At 44.9% G+C, this 21,893-nt stretch overlaps 2 protein-coding genes across 2 annotated transcripts; one reads left to right on the forward strand and one right to left on the reverse strand.

Moving 5' to 3' along the window:
- Positions 1-2,208: 2,208 nt before the first annotated feature.
- Positions 2,209-3,153, reverse strand: LOC308242266 (olfactory receptor 2A12-like; the record flags this gene model as incomplete). Its single annotated transcript, XM_080656214.1, has 1 exon — positions 2,209-3,153. The coding sequence occupies one exon, from the start codon at positions 3,151-3,153 to the stop codon at positions 2,209-2,211; it is 945 nt and encodes a 314-aa protein (XP_080512340.1).
- A 14,453-nt stretch (positions 3,154-17,606) lies between these two features.
- Positions 17,607-19,599, forward strand: LOC308242708 (olfactory receptor 2A12-like; the record flags this gene model as incomplete). Its single annotated transcript, XM_080657110.1, has 2 exons — positions 17,607-17,658; positions 18,650-19,599. The coding sequence occupies 2 exons, from the start codon at positions 17,607-17,609 to the stop codon at positions 19,597-19,599; spliced, it is 1,002 nt and encodes a 333-aa protein (XP_080513236.1).
- Between the last annotated feature and the right edge of the window lie 2,294 nt (positions 19,600-21,893).

Genomic DNA, 21,893 nt, shown 5'->3' on the forward strand with positions numbered 1-21,893 from the left:
TATCCCAAATACCAGGAAGTTTCACCAAAATGTCAAGACAAAATGAGATTATTTGCATTCTTGAGTAGGCCCGAGCATTCCTGGTGCTTGACTGGATTTACATATCAAAGTCCCACTACCCCGACACCTGGGCGAAGGTAAGAGTCAGTGCTGATAACACATCCGCCTTTTTGGTAAGATGTGTGTCCAAGACGCGGCTTTGCCTGTCGCCTTGGATTCAGCTGACAATAATTAAAGAAATGCCCATGTGCCTTCCCAGGCGCTGTCTACACTATATATCAAAAGAAAGTGAAAAAATATTCTTCAGCAGTAAAAATAAACCAACATGGATACATACCCAAACCTATTGTTGAGTGATTAAATCAAGTTACATAAGAATACATACCTTATAATTCAATTTTTAAAATCATGAAAACAAATAATAAATTGTTTAACAATTGTATTATAATATATAGCTTCAAAAATATTAATACAAGCACTTAATAAATTTTAAACTCTGAAATATAAACACTAAAATGTTAACAGTAGTTATCTCCAGGTCTAAGGTAATGGTCATTTTTCATTTTCTTCCTTTTGTTTGTCTCTGACTTTTGCAATTAAAAAGAAAAAACAAATAATTAGCTAAAAGAATACATATTCAATGCATATAATAGACAAATAATTAATATCCGAAATGTATATAACAAACTACAAGTCAAGAAAAGGCAAATAATATATTATTGAACACTTAACATTTGTTACTGTGATAAGTGTTTTACATGTATTATCTTATTAATACTTCCAACAACCCTCTGAAGTGTATACTACCTGGTATTTTCTTTTCATTACCAGAAGAGGAAACTTTCCCATCATCACTGAGTTAGTAAAGGGTAGGTAGAGTTGGGATTAGAACACATAAGTCTGACTTCAGAACCCACTATACTCACTTGACAATACTACAAACAATCTTATCAAAAGAAGTTAGATTCTCCAGCAACTAGGGAAATACAAATGAAACAAAAAATAATGTTGCCACTTTCCATCTATGCCATAGACAAGAAAATTAGGATGTTTGAGATATATACACAATATCAAGTATTAATAGGAATGAAAGGTGTAGATTGGTGTAATTACTTGGAAGAATAATTTAGGAGTATCTAGTAAATTTAAATTTCCTTTTATTCTACAATATTCAAAGTCCAATATACATAAATCCTAGAAAAAATATTTATATATGGAAAAATGTCCAAAGACATTAGTTGCAGAATTATTTAAACAGTGAAAAATTGGAAATAAACAAGTGTTCAATAGTAGATAAATAAAGTGTGGTATATTCAAATGCTTGTCAAAGGGAATAAGCTAGGCCTATTATTATCAAATGAGTGGATGTCAGAACCACGATGTTGAATTAAAATTTTGTCAGATTGATACTGACCTTATGTTACCATTAAAAAAATTAAATTAAACTTATACAAGAATAATTCTTTATATTGTTCATTGATACAATTGTATGTAGCAAAAACTTAAAAATACATTGAATAAACGTTGGTTTAATCATAGTGATTGATTCAGGGGAGTTGGTAATATTCGAAGAACACTTCAATTTTTCTCTGTAATTATTTCATCCTTTAAAAAAGATTTAAAATGTAAATCAGGTCAGATTCCGTTTCACAAGCTGAGTCCAGACCAGATCAATTATTTGCCACACAGTTACACAGCTATGTCTAAAATAACTGTAGCTTAGATTTTATAACATCTAGTGCAAAAAGCAATGCTAAATATTATCTATAAATGCATGGCAGACAGTAAGGCAAGACTGTCTTCCTGCATAATCTGTCTCCTCTTTATGCCATTTTCATCCCCAAATCCTTTACACTGTGGAAAAGCATGTACATATGTTAAACATTTGGCTGTGATCATATTGCACTGACATAAATTTTCAAAGGCAAAAAAACGACCAGGAAAAGCAATAAAGCAATAAAGCAATGGCCTTGAGCCATAAAGATATAGTCTTTGTAGAAGAAATCCTTTGCTTTCACTATTTAACTGAGTCATTGGGTGGTGGCAGCTGAAAGTTTTCCAACCAATGAGATCTTCAGTTTAGGGATGGCCACACCCTCTCCCAGCTGCTTACAAACTCAGGAAGGCTCAGAGTGATCAGAACTGATGTATTTTTATGAAACCACATGAGCTCCATCATGAGTCTGGACAACTCTGAAAGATCCTAGGTCATTGAGCCATCTGTCTTCCAAGCACTTTCAGAAGGGCCCCCTTTACATCCTTGTTCCGGAGGCTATAGATGATGGGGTTAAGGAAGGCAGAGACAACATTGTAGAACAGGGCTAGCTTCTTGTCCCGCTCTGGGTTGTACCAGGAGCCAGGCCTCATGTACATGATCATGGCTGGCCCATAGAACATGGTGACTACAGTGACATGGGAAGCACATGTAGAGAAGGACTTGAGCCTCCCTTGGGATGAACGGATTCTCAAGATGGAGATAAAGATGCGAACATAAGAGGCCAGGATGAGGGAGAGTGGGACCAAAAGCAGGATGAAACCCAAGGTGAAATCCAACTGGTCATTGAGTGATGTGTCCGCACAGGCCAACTTTAGAACAGCAGGGACCTCACAGAAGAAGTGGTTAATCTTGTAGGGACCACAATAAGGCAGACGCATGGTGAAGACAGTGTAGATAAAGGCCCCAGCTATGCTTATGGACCAACAGACTGTGACCATCTTGATACAAACGGGACGGCTCATGAGTAGGGTGTAGTGAAGGGGGAAGCAAATGGCTACATACCTGTCATAGGCCATAATGGCATAGAGGACACACTCAGCAATGCCCAGGACCAAGAAGATGAACATCTGGGCTACACAAGCTCCCCAAGAGATAGTCATCCTTGGACACACCATATTAACCAACATCTGGGGCATGGTGGTGGTTACATAGCTCATGTCCACCAAGGAGAGGATACTGAGAAAGAAATACATGGGTGTGTGGAGGTGTGAATCCAGGTAGATCAGGGTGATGATGAGTCCATTGCCCAGAAGGGTGATGAGGTAGAGGAGGAGGAAGAAAGTGAACAGGGCCATTCTGACCTGTGACTCACTGGAGAAGCCAAGGAGAATGAACTCGGATACAGAGCTGTAGTTCTTTTTGCCAAGGCTCTGCATGGTGATCTACTTATTAAAGACAAACAGAACTTCCCTGTTCTGTCCTTGGCCTTGTGGGAGGGAGGACAGAGTTGATAGAAGTTGAGTCACACACACAGCATCTTGCACAGAAAGTTGCACACACAAAAAAAGATTTGGTTAAACCTTTGTTGAGTTGGATGAAAAGGGAAAGGAAGCTAGGGCAGTCCTGGCACTGGGAAATAAGTCAGAAGCTCTGGATTCGGACCTTAATAGAATATAGGCTGTCTGACTGCCCATAGACCCTTCCCTGGAAACCACCCTCACCCACAGAAGGCATCAGGTGGCCATGTTTGAAGCAGGGGACCCAGCCAACCCCTGGCCACTGCCGAATTCTATTAAGGATGTACACTTGTCCCAAGCTGGAAGACAATTCTCTGCTTAGAATTTAAAATTATGACACTAAAAGTCTGTCAGTGGGCTATGGGTGGCTAAGATACTGTCAATGCAAAGCTGGTGCAATGGTAACTCAAAATCACAGGGGAGCTGAAGCTATAGAGAAGAAAAAGGGAGGTCTTGCATTGATGATAAAATAGTAGGCATGCTGGGAAGCAGAGAAGGAGACCTCACAGCCCTGAGCAGCCGAGAGAGTGATTCTGCTTCCAGACTTGCTACCTCCAGCCCCTAAGGCCTGTCTGAACTTTGTTTCTTATGCTTAGATATCTGTGGGATTCTCTTCTGAGTCCTAACAATTACCACCCAGGACCACATTTTAAATTCAGCTCTTCCTGAATGTTCCGTGGTTGTCACTTACCCAGCTGTGTGACCTCAGGCAAGTCTCTTCACCTCCATTAGCCTGTCTCATCATCTGTTAGACAGAGGTAACACATCTATGGCACAGAGGAATGGCAAGGAGCATATGAAATACTGTAGGTCAAGACATTTTGCAATATATATATAAACACTAGGCAAGTAAAAGGGGTTAGTATAAGTAGAATGAGTCTGGAAATCAGAAGAGCGAGGGGCTGGTCTTGACTCTGCCCTGATTTTGCTGTGTGATCTTGGGTAACTCCATAGCTCTCTGTGAACTTCAAAGCCCCATGTTTAAGTGAAGTTGTTGGACTTGACCACTCCAAAGGACCCTTCTGGCTCTGCTATTCTTTGATAGCAGTAATGCCAGGCTGTAATCTATGACTGCATCAATGCCATGAGCACCAAGGGGAGCTGAGCAGTCAGCTGAACAGGATTGTGTTGGCAGGAGATGCCTTCTGGGAGCTGGAGACATGCCATCAGAGCATAGGAGAGTGCATAGAGCATAGATTCAGGGGTCAATGCACCTGAGTCTTGAAGCCTTTTTACCTACTCGCAAGTCACTTAGCCTCTCAGAGTCTCATGTTTGCCATCTATAATACCTCCTCCATAGTGGAGAGTACATGAAATATACCTGGTTTATTGAAAGTGCCCAGTGAATGGTAGCAATTTAGGTCATGAGAAGCTGAGTGGAAGGAAGAGTAGAGGGAAGGGAGAGGAACTGTCACAGCATTTTCAAGCTTCTGAGATTCCAGGAGACAGGGTTAAAAACATGATTGTGGGGACTGATTGCTGCAGGATGATGGTGACAATCTGAGGCTGTACGGGCAAAAGAAGATGGTCTGAGCCAGGGGTCCTCAAACTACGGCCCGCGGGCCACATGCGGCCCGCCGAGGACATTTATCCGGCCCGCCGGGTGCCGCTGCCTGTCCTGCTTAGCAGCCAACTCGTCCTGGGCCCGCAGTGTGCATAGGAATTTGTTCATAGTTTTTTTTTTTTAAAAAACTATAGTCCGGCCCTCCAATGGTCTGAGGGACAGTGAACTGGCCCCCTGTTTAAAAAGTTTGAGGACCCCTGGTCTGAGCTTTAGGAAACATCAATAATTGGATGAAAAAAAATGTCCCAGAGAAGCCATATTTATCAAGGGAGGAGGAGAACTAGGGAAGCTCAGAGTCTTAGACATTGAGAAGAGACACTTTAAAGAAATAAGGATTGGTCAGCAGTGCAAATGGCAAACCCTGAATCCAGGATGATAGGGCTGCTCACACCCTCCTACCCACCAGTTCACAATCCAGACCTGGACATTTTCTGTGGCCTCTTACTGGCCTCTTTTCCTGGTGCACCCATCAGCAGGTACTAGTTCATCTCTCATGCCCTTTCTCATGCCTCCTTAGGCTGGAATTTAAGGCCTTTCCCATCTGGTTCTAACCAATTTTCAAGCCTGTGATTCACCAGTACCTCTGAAACTTCTGAGCCATGTTCTTAAGAGCATAACCGCCAAAAGGATCCCAGTCTGGGCAGCTGGGGCGGCCTCCTCTCTGAGCCAAAGACCTTCCAAGCCACCTTTCTCAGTTCTGGAATATATGCCAGGCAGATCTCCACCACCTTTTCCTTAAGTATTTATCTGCTTGAATGTTTCCATAATCCTCTCTTCTGCTTCACATCCCACCAACCTTCAAGGCTCAGCTCAGGGTTTCCTCCTCCTTACCCACCAGCCTGGTCTTGTAGATTTCATGTACTATTTTCTCAGCCAGGTTGTAGGCAGAGGCTGTCTGCCTCATTTAGATCTCTCCACAGATCTAACAGGGATCAGCAGACCGCTTTTGGAGTCCTGTTTCAGTGCTAATTTTCTCTGCTTCAACACCAAATTCTGCTCTGCCTTCTGCCAAGTTAGTACACAGCAGGACCAGGTCTAAATCCCGGGTCTCTGGTGGTGGGCTCTTATCCACTGCACTCTGCCACTCTCTCAAAGGCACCCATGAAGAAACAATTACATCAAAACCTCATACCAGGAAAATGCCATATTCATATCCACTCTCCTTTCTCCATCAGCCATTGCATCCCTGCTCCTTCCCTGGCTCTGCAATTCTGGTAAAGAAGAAGGGAGCAGATGGCTCATCGGGGTGCACCAGGGGTGAGGGTCCTCCTGAGAAGGATGTGTGCAAATCTGGGGAAGTGTGCTGGAGACCCCACTCCTGCTCAGCGAGGGCAGGTACACCCTTCTCTCCTCCCCCAGTGAGTGGGCAGAGACTAGGGTGGGATCTTTTGTCCATTCTTAGGGATGCCCAGGAAAGGAAACTCTCCCATCCCCTCCCTCAGTCTCACCTGCAAATGACCAGCACCCTGTTCTTCTGCTTGAGTCGCCTCCTTCACTCCTGCGGCAGCATCAGCCTGGTTTCTCTTGCTCTGTGCTCTGTGGCAGAAAGCAGTTCACCCCGCTCCTTGGCACGGTGCCCTACATGGGAGATGTGCGCCTCTCCTAAGTGTGTCTCCCAGCAGGCAGACCCAGGGCCTTCTTTTATCAGAATGGGGTTGGAGAGTGGATTTCCAATCCTGAGAAGCCCTGAGGCTTCCCTGTCCATGCTGGTAAATGCAGCACAGAGACTCTGGGAAGATGAAAAACACAGCCAGGAAGTTAATGTCCCCAAGGCATTTCAGGAGTGGCCCCGAGAGCAAATGAGCTGGACATCCTTGTGAGGTTTCCGTTCGGGGACTGAACTTTCTTCCCACTGAGGCTTAGAGGAGGGAGGAGTCCTATGGCCGAGCGGCACATTTCTGTGTGACAAGGTGATAATACTAAGATGTGCTTTGTGTCCTCTCCACGCACCTTTCTGTGTCTTTTATGTCCTCAAGCATTTTATTCAAGGTCACACACCTAGTAGAGGTACACCGATGGCTTGATTATAGATTATATAAATACTGCCAATAGCTATCAATATCCTCATAACTACCACTATTGAAACCTGTTATCCAAGGCCACACACCTCATGATGATATACATGCTACCAAACCTATTACTGCAGCATAACTACTTACTGTCGAACATTTACTCTTATCAGAGGCTATGCCAGGCAATTAATCCTCACAACAAGGTCAGTAAGCCATTTGATAGATCAGGAGGCACAGAGAGTTTCAGAGAATTAAGTGGCTTGTTCACACCACATAGCAGATACATTGTGTCGTCTGAACTTGAACCTAGATCAGTCGGATTCCAAATGGTTCTGTTGCAGTGTCTCCATGGCCAAGGTGCAGGACTGGTTTACAGGGTGTGTATAGTCAGGCTGGAGGGCATCTATAAGGCTGTGTAGGAGCCAGGGGGTCAAAGGCCAGGACAGATGCACAGTCTTCCTCAGACCCACTTGGAGGACACTGTCTCCAACTAAGTACGCTCTTGGCTCCTTCTGGAATCCCTGAGGCAGGAGACTGGCTCAGCCTCATTAACTGCTGCTGGACAGAGCTCACTGGGTAGAGCCTGCCTCATGGGTGGAAGGCACTGACCAACTATGAGAGATACAAGGTAGAATTTAACTTCTGTAGGGTGTGGTGACGAAGGTCAAGTTCAAGGCAAGGTGAAGTTCAGTTTGGGAACTGGGGGACTTCAGGCCAATGGGGAATACTTTTACCTTGGTAGAGGCCAGTGATAAGGAATCCAGATCAAGTGATAATCAAGGGCCAAAGAGTGTCTGCGTGCAGGATTAGGGCCTGGGTCACTAGATGGGACCTGAGGTGAAGAACGGATGAGTCCTGGGAAGTGGAGGGGTCCTGGACACAGCAAGTCATCTTAAAGGACAGGTTCTGACGGCCAAGTCCAAACAAGTCCTGTTAGTATAGCTGGAGCAAAAAGATGAGCAAGTCCAGAGCTGAGCAGGACTGGCTGCCTCCCCTGAGTGTGGGGCTGTGACTGCTTAGGTCCCCAGAAACAGCACATTCACTCATGCAACTCGGATTTTTTAGGTCTAACAAATATCAGCCGCAGTGGTCAACCCCAACTGTGGGGAGACAGCAGGGCAGTCAAGGAAGGGATTGGGTAGGATGATCTCATATCTTAATTTTTATGAAACAGTTCTGGTTTATTCCTGTTGCAGATCAATTAGCTCCTGTAATTGTTTTAAATACTCCCCTTCACTCTTAAAAATGTGTCCGAGTTTTGACATTCTATGGTCTCTAGATATAGGGGCTGTGGGCCAGGTAGCTACCTGATCTGGGGTAGCCCTAGCCAGGGGCACAGGCAGTAGATATTTCACAGGATGGTCATATAGCTTGCTGTATTTCCTCTCTTGACTATTTGCCTATTCTCTATATCACCCCCTTACCCAGACTTGGGTTCTGAAACTCCCAAGACACAGAGCCAGGGTTTGTTGTGCAATACAGAAAGAAAAAAAGCCAGGTTGGTGGTTGAATGCTGACTCTACCACTTTCTCACCATATGACCTTGGGCAAGTCACTTTCCCTCTCTGAGTCTAACTTTCATCATATCAGAACAGAGAACAATGCTGTGAGGGTTAAGAAGGTGCATGTAAGGTTCTTAGCACACGTCCTGGTACCAGAAGGGGCTCAGTCAATGGCAGGTCCTGTACTGACAGCAATAACTGAGCAGTCCTAGGGGTCAGCCTAGTTCTTCTCTGGGTAGGGGAGGGGGAGAAAACACTCAGCAGCAGGGGCAGGAACCCAGATGCCTGGATTGCAGTGGAGGGCTCCTGCCCAGGCCACACATGCCTCAAGCAAGTGAGAGGGAACAGTGGTGGTAATTTTCTTCCTCCCCCAAAAAGGAGGAACCTCTTGAACATGAAGCAGAGATTTCATGTTCAAGAGGGGATTGCACATCTATAATAATAAAAGCATAATATGCTAATGAGACCGGACGACTGAACAGCGGAACACCCATCCAGACGACCTTCCGGACAAAGCCGGGGCTGCGAGGGCCAAGCCCCTTGCATGAATTCCGTACATCGGGCCTCTAGTCTATAGATAAATAAGCAGGTAAGGGAGTTTGTCTAAGAGTGCTGTGCCAACCATTTAGCAGTGGTCTCATTCAATGCCAATCTGAGTTCAAATCCCAGTCTGGTCTCTATTAGGAAATCAAGCAAGTTACTTGACCTTGCTAAGCTTCAGTTTCTTAAACTGTAAAATTTGGATAATAATATGAACTTCACATTGTTCTGAGGATTAAGTGAGGTGAAGTATTTAAGCACATGACACTGAACATAGCATGTGTTCAAGGAATAAGAGAAATCATCGCCTTGGTCATCATCACCACCATCCTCTGAGGTCACACAGCTGGGAAGTGGTCCAGATGGGGCTGGAACCCAGACCTGTGCCCTTTGAAGCTGTTTTCATTCCAGCAAGCTTTTCTGCCTCTCAACCTCGTTCCTCTTGGCCATGGTGTGTGAGGAATATATATATAGATATAGATATAGATATAGATATAGATATATATATATATATATATATATATATATATATATATATCCAAATTGTGGTTGGATTCAATTAGTTAAAATTTTGTTGAGAATTTTTGCATTTGTGTTCATGAGGGATATGGGTCTGCAATTTCCTTTTCTTGTAATACCTTTGGTTTTCATATCAGAGTGGTGCTGGCCTCCCAGAAAGAGTTGAGAACTATTCCCTCCTCCTAAATTTTCTAGGAGAGTTAATGCAGACTTGCAAGCTTTTCTTCCTTAGAATTGCTAAAATTCACGACTGAATCCATCTAGGTGTGGACTTTTCTTTGTGAAAAGGTCTCAACTCCAGATTCAGTTTGAAAAATAACTATATGACTAGACAGGTTATCTATTTCTTTTCAAATGAGCTTTGGTACTTAATATCTTTTAATGAATTTGAATGTTTTACCTAAGTTATCTAATTTATTAAAATAAAGTTATTTATAATATTCCCTTATTATCCTTCTAATCACCCCTTCCCCTCTCCCCAGTCCTCTAGTGGTTTCCTCACACACATGCACCGATTGACCAGTACTCACCTGCAGAACTCCAGGGCGCTTTCATGTTTTCTCTCTCTCTCTCTCTCTCTCTCTCTCTCTCTCTCTCTCGGCAGTGCTTTTTTCTAGGGTTTTGCTCTGTGCATTCTTACCATCTTGGCCTCTGTCAGCACGAGCAACTATACAGAATACCACAGACTGGATGGTTTAAACAACAAACACTTATTTCTCACAGTTCTAAAGACTGAAACCTGAGATCAGGGTGAAATGCTCGTCATATGATATTGTTGTTGTTGTTTTTTAAGGCAGAATGCTTAATTCGTTAGGATTTTCCTGCTGAAAACAGAAAATCCAACTAGCAGTGGTTAAATATGCAGAAATTAATTTTCTCCACATCACAGGCAGTTGAGGTGAGCAACTACTTGTGCTAGTTCACAGCTGGATAACATTAGTGAGGGAACCCCCATGATTCTCTGAGCCTGCTTCCTCATGGTCTACTCGAGATGGCTTGTCCGATTCCAGACACAACGTCTGTATTCCTGGTAAGAGAAAGAGGACTTAGGGGAAGGGGTTGTATCACAGTCACTCTATCCCTTTTGTTAGGAAAATCAGTATTTTCATATAAGCTCTTCAGCTGAGTTCCCATTTTGTCTACCAGGACAGGACCAGGTTCCATGACTGCCTTAGCTGAAAGGATTCTGGGTAAGGGAGAAATGGAAGTGCCATTTGGGCTTGGACCATTCATGACCTCTTGACTACCCCAAACAAGTGTTGTCAGGAAGAACATGGTTTTATCAGCAAGGAAGGGGGAAATGAATAGTCAACCAACTAGTATCTGTCACACTAAAATTCTATGTGAAGTATAATATCAGTGGGGTGAGGAAAGCAGCCACTTTCATTTAGGTATAGAAAAAAATAAAAGAGAAATGTAACAGAAATGTTCTTTGTTGTATGTGAGAAACTACAGGGTAATTAAATTCTCTGTGTGTGTGTGTTAATCCTCACCCGAGGATATTTTTTCCATTGATTTTCAGAGAAAGTGGAAGGGAGGGAGTAGGGAGAGTGAAAAACATCAATGTGCCTCCCATTGATTGGTTGTCTCCTGCATGCACCCAACCTGGGCCAGGGATCAAACCTGCCAACCCAGGTACATGCCTTTGACCAGGAATCAAACCCGAGACCCTTCAGTAAGTGGGCCGACCCTCTACCACTGAACCACCCTGGCCAGAGAGGTTAATTATGTTCTTCTTTCTATCTTTCTGTCATTATGAATTTTATCTGATGAACATGGATTACTTTGCTCAGAAAACAGGGAAGACTCCAGCAGAGATTATCCTGGGTTTCAAAAAATCCACAGGGGAATGGCCTCCAGACTGGGAAGCAGGATTCTCTATTTCTCTCGCAGACTTTGCAACCTTAAAGCTCAGATAGAGGCCTCGTGAACAACTCAGAACTCTCAGAAAGACTGGAGTCCAACTTGAGGGGCTCAGAAAAGCTGAAGGAGGGGCCCCATCCCCACACTAGGGACTTGAGTGGTCTTGGCTGTCACCTGCCCACCCATCTGTCCCTCCCCCCACTACCCCCCCACAAATCAAAGTGTGTGGGAGGCACTTTACAACCGGGCAGACCTAGATCAGGATCTCAGCTGCCTCGAACAGCTGTTTGACCTTGGACAAGTCTTTTCACCTCTGAACTTCAGTGTCCTCATCCACACAGTGGAAATAACATGCTTCTTTCACAGAGCAGTTGGAGAATTAAGTGAAATGATGCCTGAGTCGGGCACATGAAGGTGTATAATAAACGCCGGTCCCTTTCCCCTTTTCCTTCCCTAACCCCAGAAGAATGTGCAGCCGTGGGCAAACTACGGCCCGCGGGCCGGATCCGGCCCGTTCGGCTGTTCTATCCGGCCCGCGGAGCCGAAAGAGCGGAGGGTTCTCTTGCTCTCCCCTCCGCTCCTTCACCAGCAGCAGTGTTAACATGGCAACGTGGGGAAACACGGCCGCAGCTCCTTCTTCTGAGTGGGCGGATTTATATCCGCCCATTCAGTAGAAGGAACAACCTCTCAATCTTCCAGAGGCTCCTTGTAATGCCCGCGGACGCGTCTCCCGACATCACCCTGGGAATGCGTAGACATGTTATCGTGGTGATGTAGGGAGACACGCCCCTGGAGAGCACAGTATCAGAGCCTTTCTGAGGTAAGATTAAGAGCTCTACTCAAACACAATTTTTTCCTTTTCCCACATTCTGTACATCACAATGACTTGCTTGTTAATAAAACAACAAAAACTTTCAGCTTTTAGGGCTTGTATCCACTGCAGTTTTTTTTCCCACTGCGGACGCGCGCAGCAGGGAAAAAGACACACGGAGGACATGTCACACTAGCCATGCTGCGGCTGCATTTTTTTGCTGATACGGATGCGGTATCAGTAACGCTACCGTGGCCACTAACCGCATGTGTTAGCGGCAAAACAAATGCATTTTGTGCTGCGTTTGCTTCTCCCCCTTGCGCCTGTAAAAATGCGTGCTACAGGGCATTTGTGTTAACATGCACCACTGCACATTAGCATCAACGCTGGTGTTAAAATGTTTGAAATGAATAAAACTATTGAAATAAAAAAAAAAGACCGTACCCTTTTATGTAATGATGTTTACTTTAAATTTATATTAGTTCACACAAACACTCCATCCATGCTTTTGTTCCGGCCCTCCGGTCCAGTTTAAGAACCCATTGTGGCCATCGAGTCAAAAAGTTTGCCCACCCCTGATCTAGCAGAAGCCCCAAAAGAGTCTGCTGCCCTCAAAAGTTGCTGCCCTTGCCTGGCTGGTGTAGCTCAGTTGTTGAGCATCTACCTGTGAACCAGGACATCACAGTTCAATTCCCGGTCAGAGCACATGCCCTGGTTGCAGGCTCAATCCCCAGTGTGGGACGTGCAGGAAGCAGACAATCAATGATCTCTCTCATCATTGATGTTTCTCTCTCTCTCTCCCTCTCCCTTCCTCTCTGAACTCAATAAAAAATATATATATATATTTTTTAAAAAGTTGCTGCTCTTGTGTCTGGACCTCCCCCTCCATATGTATCTCTGTTCTTCCCACCCGAGCGGTCTCCCTGCCTCTGGTCCGGCTTGTGCCAGATCATGACACCGGGTTCAGCACTGGGTAGAAGCACAGCCTGTGTGGCCAGACAAAACCGCGTTCAGCATCCCAGCTCTGCACAGCCTCTTTAAGGCTCCAAGCTTCCATTTCTGCATCTGTAAAATAGGGATAGTACTGCTATGAGGATTTAGTGTATATCAAATATCTGGCCCATAATAACTACTCAAAATAAAAACAAACCAAATGGCCAGCATTATTATGCTATAGGGAGCACAGCTCCGTTTTACAGTGAGGACGCTGAGGCTCTGGGAACCTACGTGACTTGACCAGGTCGCAGTGACAAAGTCTGTCTGATGACAATTGCTGGGTCTCTTGTGCACAGTTGCTTCCCCAGAGGTTGCTCTTGCTGAGCAGAAGGGCGGGGCCATCCCTGTGCTGTCAGTGGGAAGTGTCTGCTGGGGCTGCAGCCGGAATTAAAGATATTGGATGAGGGTGAGGATCCAGCTTGGGGAAGATGGGCAGGATCAGGGCAGAAGGGCTTATCAAGAGGCGAGAAGGCGACTCAGACAGCCCCACACACCCTCACAAGGAAAAATAGCCCAGGTAAGGGCTGCTGCATTGTAATGCAGATGGGATTCTGGAGAAGAGAGAAATGGGAGGGTGGAGGGGCAGACATGGGGCAGAGGGAAGCTTTAGAGAGCATATCATTGATGTTAGCAGAGACCAGTACTTGCTTTTAGCTCAGTACAGGACAGGCTGGGAGGTGGCGACCAGGATTGGGAGTGCCATGGACTGGGGCAGGGTCTTACTCTGCAGGCAGCATCTGCATGGGGTGCTTAGGGAGGTTGCACATTTCAGAAATCCACGTAAAGTGTGCTCTGGCAGGAGTGGGTGAGTGAAGGCGGCAGCTGCCCCAGAGGTGCACCTGCTCCCTGGACCCAGGTCCAGGCCCCTCTCTGACCCTCAGATTCTATCTTCAGTTTCCATCTCTTTCCAGTCCGGTGCTACTCTGTCCTGCCACGCTGGTCCTCTGTGTCCATCTGTGTACGTTGATCCTTCCTGATGTTCCTCTGTGTCTCTATTCTGCCCAGTCTGGGTCTCTGGTCTACGCTCTAGTCCATTTTTGCTGCCTGTAGGTGGGGATCTGCCACCTCAGACCCCCCTGTACACCTGCTCTGTCTTCAGTCTCCCAGGATCTCTGGATCCTGCCAGGCTTTCATGGCTCACCCCATCTGTCCCCTGGCCCAGCAGACAGACCCCTGGCCCTCAGAGGAGGATACACCCGGTTACCCCAGAACCAATGCTCTCTTCTCTTCCCAGGCAGCACTGAGAATTCCAGGGGCTGCTGGACATGGCAGGCCACGGGGAAGAGCCAGCTCTGGCATCACCTGCCTGACCTCTGACCTTCCCCTCATGCAGCTCGCTGTGAAGAAGCAGACCATGGTATGGAGGGCAGCGGGCGGCAAGCAGCCTCAGGGAGGGTCAGCACATGGCTGTGTCGCTGTGCACGGAGTGGGCACCAGCAGCCTGGCGTTATTGTCTCCTTGCACCTGCTTGGCCTGGTCAGCTGTCACTTCACTTTTTGGTCACAATTTCCGGTCCTCTTTCCCCCTTTTATTTCAGCTTCTACCCTGGAGGAGGCAGGAAATGAGAAAGCACGTGAGCAAGTAAGGGGCAGAGGAAGAGGGAGGAGCTGTGTTCAGGCGATCAGTCCAACCACATTCTCACAGAGACTCAGAGACAGTGTCAGCTGGTGGTTATGAGCACAGGCACTGCAGTTAGCTACCACTGTGTCCCCGAGCAAGTTGTGTCGCCGCTTTCCTTATGTGTAAAATGAGGACAGCAATAATGCCTGCGTCACAGGGTAGCTCTGTGCAGGCTCATGGTCAGCTTGTAGGCATTCTGGTACAACTTCTGTTTCCTCTGACAGGTGTTTGTTCTGATTGGAGGGTGCCCACATTTATTGTTAAATATTTCAACCAACACCCCAGTTATGGGGATAAAATAAAGTAAATCATAGTGCTTGGCACACAGTAAGCTCTTGCAGTAACAATAATACTATAATGTATTGAATTATTAAAGTAATTATATTATGATATATAATTGCACATTATTGTTATTAAATTGTTGAATTTATTATTTAAAATAATATTTTACATTATTATTTATTGGCTTAGATAGAAGTTGAGAGAAATGCTAGAGAGATTCATGACAATTGGTGCCAACTCTCTCAACCTTCCTCCCTCAAACAACCTGTGCCCTGATTTCTCCTGGGACTTGTGACCTCGAGACACACATCATTTTCTCCACATCTCTGAAGAACAGGAAGGAAAAGCATAGGAAGAGAGAATGTCTATACTCTTTTCTCTTTCTCTCTTTTTTTTTCCACAGGGTCTCCTGGTCAGTAAGTATTTATTGGGTCTTAATATGTGCCAGGCTCTGTGTTAAGTAACGAGGTTACAGTGGGAAACAATAAAATCATGCACGTTCAAGCTGAGCTGCTCAGTGGGGATGTGCTCGACTGTGGAATTTCCAAGTTAATGTGGGCTTGCTGCCTTGAGCTCAGACAGAGTCCAAGGAGCTGACCTGGGATCCATCTTCTTACTAGGTCTCCTCTCTGCATGTGGCATCTTGGGCCACTGTGATGCTTTCTGCTTCAGCTCTTGCAGTAGCTGGAGATTTTTCTAAGTGCCTGGCCTGCCTTGGAGTCTGATAACCAAAACTGGGTCTGGTTTTAAGGAGCGAAGCCAGGATATTGGTCTAACTTTCTTAGACTTTGCCCTGTAGGCAAGGGAGCCATTGAAAGATTGAAGTAGTTGTTCCATCACATTTTTGTTTTAGAAAGAGTGCTCTGCAAACTAGTGCCCAGGATGAGCTGGACAAAGGCCCAGCTGGAGGACTGAAGTGAAATCCAAGTGAGAGAGAGATGCCAGTGTCTGAACCAGAAAGTATGGGGATGGATGGGGATGAGAGGCACTTTGGAGGTGGTGGCAATGGAACCTGGGGACAGATAGGATGTATGGGGATGAGAAAGAAGATGAGGAGATTTCCCCAGGTTTCTGGCTGGTATGACTGCATTGATCTTAGAGATGCCATCAATTTCTTCCAACCAAAAATTCTTTGCCCTCATGATTTCCTTTTCCCTTTTGAGAATCAAAGCCAGAAAACATTCAGTACATGGAGGACTCAGAGAAGTTGAGTTCTGGTTTGGTTAGCTATGGTTTTGCTGCTCGTGAGAAACCCTACTGCAGCTGAAGAATGAGTGAGATTCAGTTTCTCCCACATGTTCCCTCTCTGAGTCTCCTTTCTCCATTTGTGAGATGAAGATAATGATCCCTGCCCTATACTTCTCACAGAGTCAACATGAGGCTCTCTCATGAGGCTCAAAGAGAGACTGAGTGTCAAGGTATATTGTAAAGTACAGCCCAAAAGCTGAATTCTATATTTTTTTTTGCCCAAATGGAGGTACAGAGGCCAGGCTCATCATGGTGGATAATGATGTCACCTTTGTCTTCCCTCACATGGGATTTCTGATTCCTAGACCTGAGAGTCAGGCAATTTCTTCCCAGTGAAGAGTGTTTTACTTTCAGGAGAGTTGGGGGAAGGATGATGGGAACTCAGGGCTTCAGGGAGCCCAAGTTTCTCACCAGGGGTCCTGGTTGCAGAGCAGCACCCTTGGACACATGCCGCTGGTTTAGAGACAGTGTGTTCCACTTGCCCTCAGCCTTCGTGTGTGGTTCAACCAGGTCAAGCACCCTTTATCATCAGACTCTTAAAGAGCAAGCCATTCATTGGCTGTGTGTAAAATAAAACAAAAAAAGGAAAGAAAAGTTAGAAATGGCAGCACATTTTTTTATTCTTGGCCCTCAGGTAGAAGATTCTTATATCGTTGGAATTCTTCTTCCCAGGAAGAATGTGGCTTTCAAAGTAGGTATTTTTATTTCTGTTTCACAGGTAAAGAAACTGAGGCCTACCAAGTGAGCTAACAGCCCAAAGTCACATAGCAGATAAAGCCAGAGCTGGGATTCCAGCAGAACCTGCTGTCTCTAATCCCGAGCCCTTTCCATGCTGCTGTGTGGTTTCTCTCCCTTCGAGACTACCAGGCCCAACCCATTGTACTTTTCGCAGAAACTAAGGCCAGCCTGGGGAGACAATGCAACCTTCGGTGAAAGGTAGGAATTTAATAAAAATAGTTTCTGCCAGCTAAATGAAAGCTATTGAATAATCTCTGAGAAGGTCCTAGAAAAAAACCTAACATATATAGGAAGTTCAAAGTGTATTCAGTCTTTTGGCCAAAGTCAAGAAACCATCTGATGCATTAAATGTAGACACAGGTTCTTATGAAGACTAGTTCATGATGTTCCAAAGGAGAACAAGCAGACTGCAGAACAAGTAGGCTGAGTCAGATAAACTGGAAAAGGAATAACACTGACAACACTGAGATTGCTCCCATTCCCTAAGTACTGATGATGCACATGACATCTCTTTAGTAAGGCTGTCCTCCCCCTATTCCTCAGGAAGAAAGAAGGCTCAGGGCACTTAAGTTGAGAAAGACCTAAGAGTCAGTAAGAGGCTAAAAAAAGTGAATGAAATGCTCAGACTGAGCATTTGAATGTGAATGAAAAGCAACAGACTGTGGGCATCTGGGAGAATGAAAACAGTGGTCATCGTATATGATGGAGTATCTCTGGATGTTCCCTTGCGTAATTTGGACCTGAATCTCAGTCCTGTGTGTGGAGAACCTTCCAGAAATGCAGCTAACATTTATTACGCATCGACCACATGTTAGGCCTTCTGTGTGATGCTTTCCATGCCAAAATATCACCCAATCCTTGCAGCAAACTTGTAACAAAGCAACCATTATTCTCATTTTGTACTCGAGGAAGTAGTCTCAAAGGGATAGAATGCTGGGTAAAGGGCTTGCTCAAGGTCATTTATTCAGTAAATTATAGAGCCAAGGATTTAGAACTCAGCATTCCTTCTAACACACCATGACCTGTGTTGGGTAAAATTTGAGTGGAAAAATAAATTGATGTCTTCAACAGGACCAAGTAGGTTCTCACACTAAAATTTGCCAAATTTCATAGAGTATGTTCACTACTATTTCTTTCTTTTTTTTTTTTTAAATATATTTTATTGATTTTTTACAGAGAGGAAGGGAGAGGGATAGAGAGTTAGAAACATCGATGAGAGAGAAACATCGATCAGCTGCCTCCTGCACACCTCCCACTGGGGATGTGCCGGCAACCAAGGTACATGTCCTTGACCGGAATCGAACCTGGGACCTTTCAGTCCGCAGGCCGACGCTCTATCCACTGAGCCAAACCGGTTTTGGCTACTATTTATTTCTAAACATCTGGCTGCCTAACTAAGGAGAAGAGGATACTAAGGGGAAGTAGAGATCAGCTAGTCCAATGCCTTCATTTAACAGCTGAGGAAACTGAGGCTTAGATGGGTAATTGCTGGTGAGTCAAAGACAGAGTCTAAACCAGATGTGAAAGCCCTTTTCTCTTCATAAATTTCCTGGGAGTGGTGGCAATAGGCAAGAGCGGGTGAAATAGGCTGTCATGCTGAGGAGGATCATGGTGTTTCATCACACTGACCACTACCCTGACCCCATCAGTAGCCCTCACCCTGGTGCATAGTTTAGCTAAACCTCTGTCTGAATTGGTGCCTTTTTTTTTTTCTTTTTAGAAGTAGAACACAATGCAAAATCTAACCAGTCCTATGTGACTGAATTTATCCTTCTGGGCTTCTCCTTCAGTCCCAGGATCATGCCTCTGCTCTTCTCAGCTTTCCTGATGACCTACCTGTTGATTATTCTGGGCAACAGCTTAATCACCATCCTCATCTGCCTGGACTCGCACCTCCACACACCCATGTACTTCTTTATTAGCGTCCTTTCTATATTGGATCTTAGCTACACCACTACAACTGTGCCCCAGATGTTGGCACATATGGCCAGCCAGAAGAAGACCATCTCTTTTGCCAGCTGTGTAGCCCAAATGTACATTTTCTTGGTGCTAGGCATCACCGAATCCTGGCTTTTTGCCATCATGTCTATAGACAGGTACGTGGCCATCTGCCACCCACTCAGGTACAAAGTCATCATGAGCCCATGGCTGTGTGGGGTAATGGTCATTTTCTGTGGACTCTGGGGTGTCATCTCTGCTCTTGTCTACACTGTGTTTGCCATGCGTCTGCCCTACTGTGGCCCCAACAAGATCAACCATTTCTTCTGTGAAGTCCCAGCCATCTTAAAGCTGGCTTGTGCAGACACCTCAGTCAATGATCGGATAGACTTCATTCTCGGCTTTAGTGTCATCCTGGTTCCACTTTCCCTTATCCTTGTCATTTACATCAATATCTTCATTGCCATCTTGAGGATCCGTTCAGGCCAAGGGCGGCTGAAGGCCTTCTCCACCTGTGCCTCCCACATCACTGTGGTCACCATGTTCTGTGTGCCAGCCATGGTCATGTACATGAAGCCTGGCTCTGAGGCTGCCCCAGAAGAGGACAAAAAGTTGGCCCTGTTCTACAATGTCATCTCTGCTTTCTTCAATCCCATCATCTACAGCCTCCGAAACAAGGATGTGAAGAGGGCTTTCCTCAAGGTGACAGGCTGGGGCAGGGACCCAGAATGAGGCCCTGGGAGGATAGCATGGAGATAGAGAAACAAGACTTATGATGTACAGCCAATGTTCAAACACTCATTCACATGACTCAGTAGCACCAGTACATACTCCCCTCAGCCTCGATCTCAACTCTATACTGGTCCTTGGGGGCTAGCCCATGATTTAGCTGATAGATGGACACCAGGAAATGTCTTCCAGGTGCATCAGTCTTTTAGTTCCCTTTTGTTCTAGAGCAGGGGTGGGCAAACTTTTTGACTCGAGGGACACAATGGGTTCTTAAACTGGACCAGAGGGCCGGAACAAAAGCATGGATGGAGTGTTTGTGTGAACTAATATAAATTCAGAGTAAAGGAGCGGAGGGGAGAGCAAGAGAACCGGGTAGAACAGCCGGATCTGGCCCGCGGGCCGTAGTTTGCCCAAGGCTGTTCTAGAGCCTTAGTAGTTAACAAAAAATGGGTATCTAGATATTAAAATCTTTTATTGAAACAAAGGGAATGGGGTTGGGGGTATGGCCTGTGTCTGAATCTTTGAAAAGGCTCATTACCTTCTGGAAACTGCACACATAGTATTAGGTTAGGTGGAGAGAAGGGCAAGGGCACTGACATCAGAGGATTCCTGGCCCAGTGAGGAGAGCAAGGAAATGTCATTGCAGTGGCTTTGTGTGCTTCTTCAGATATGCATATGGAAATAAGTTGGGAAGGCTTGAGGCCAGGTGCAATCTGGCCCCCCCTGACCTTCCCAGACTCATCTCAGGTCACTGTGTTCCTCCCCTCATTCCCAGTAAACTGAACTCCATCTTTGCCTTGAATGTGCCATACTCTTTCCCATTTCAGGGCTTCAACATAAGCTATTCCTTCTTTTGTCACCATTAACTCCATCCCACCTCCATCCTACCCCATTATACTGTTCATTCTCAGGTCTTAGCTTAAACTGCAGCTCCTCAAAGAAGCCTTTCCTTGAGCCTTCAGAGTGAGTTAGCCTTCCAAACCATCCCATACCTCTCCCTCATAATAATAAAGACATGAGGTGCAACATCTGGGTTCTCTGCTAGATAGCAAGTTTTATGAGGCAGGGACCATGACTGTCCAGTTGACTGCCATGAGTGGAGAGTTGATAAATTAGGTATAGCAAAATGCAGGAAGTAGTGGCAGGTACAAAAAGGGGAGGAAGTAAAAAGGATTAAATGTTGTTATTCAGCTATAATCATATGAGAAAAATATTTTCTTTTGTTATTAATAAACATGAATTGAATTAGTAAAATGTCATTTGTCAAACTAGCAAAATTTAGAAAAATGGTGATACTTAATGCTGGGAAGGATTTGGTGAGACTGAGCCACACTTTCATTGCTAAAAAGAATATCATTGGTTCTACCTTTCCAGAGAAGCAGTGTCTTCCACATAGTACACACTCAACATATTTGTTAAGTGAAGAGTAATAATACTAATAATTATGGCTCTATTGGTTAAACATTTATGTGTTTAATATAATTAAGAATTTTACATATATTCATTTAATAAAAATATAAACAAATGGAAAGCATGCAACAATCCTATATAATAAAAGCCTAATATGCTAAGTGTCCAGTCCTCCTGTCATCCATTCAACCATTCAAAGTGTAATATGCTAATGATATGCTAAGGCCACTCAATCGCTCACTATGACATGCACTGACCACCAGGTGGCAGACGCTCTGACTGGTAGATTAGCTTGCTGCTGGGGTCTGGCCTATCCCGACTGAGCAAGATGGGCCAGACATGCCCTGAAGCCCTCCCGTGGTCCCTTCCCAACTGGCCAACCAATTGTGTCCCTCCCCGGCCCCGATCATGCACCTCAGCCTGGCCTGTGCCCACTCGCAATCCAGGACTCCTCAGGGGATGTCGGAGAGCTGGTGCACGAATTCAAGCACCAGGCCTCTAGTATATACCATGAACCTTTACAGGATCTATATACTTGGGTCCAGAAATTTTATTTCTAAGGCTTTGTCCTAAGAACAAAATCAGAAATGCAAAGTTTTATCTACAAGCGTGTTCATCAAAGAATTATTAGAAACAGCTGTAAATAAGCTATCTTAATTTTAGTAAATATTATGTAACAAATACTGTGTACTATCATGTTTTTGAAGCAATATTTAATTATATTGCAAAGTATGATATAATGTTAGGTGGGGAAATCAAGATTTAAAATTGTGTATATAAGATTAATCCAAGTTTTATAAAATATTCATACATTCATTTTTAAAAGCCTGAAAGGATATGTAGTTGACTCTTGAATAATTCAGGAGTTAGTGGCACTGACCTCTGCA

Source organism: Plecotus auritus (genome assembly GCF_963455305.1).
Source record: "Plecotus auritus genome assembly, chromosome: 2".
Lineage (NCBI taxonomy): Eukaryota > Metazoa > Chordata > Mammalia > Chiroptera > Vespertilionidae > Plecotus > Plecotus auritus.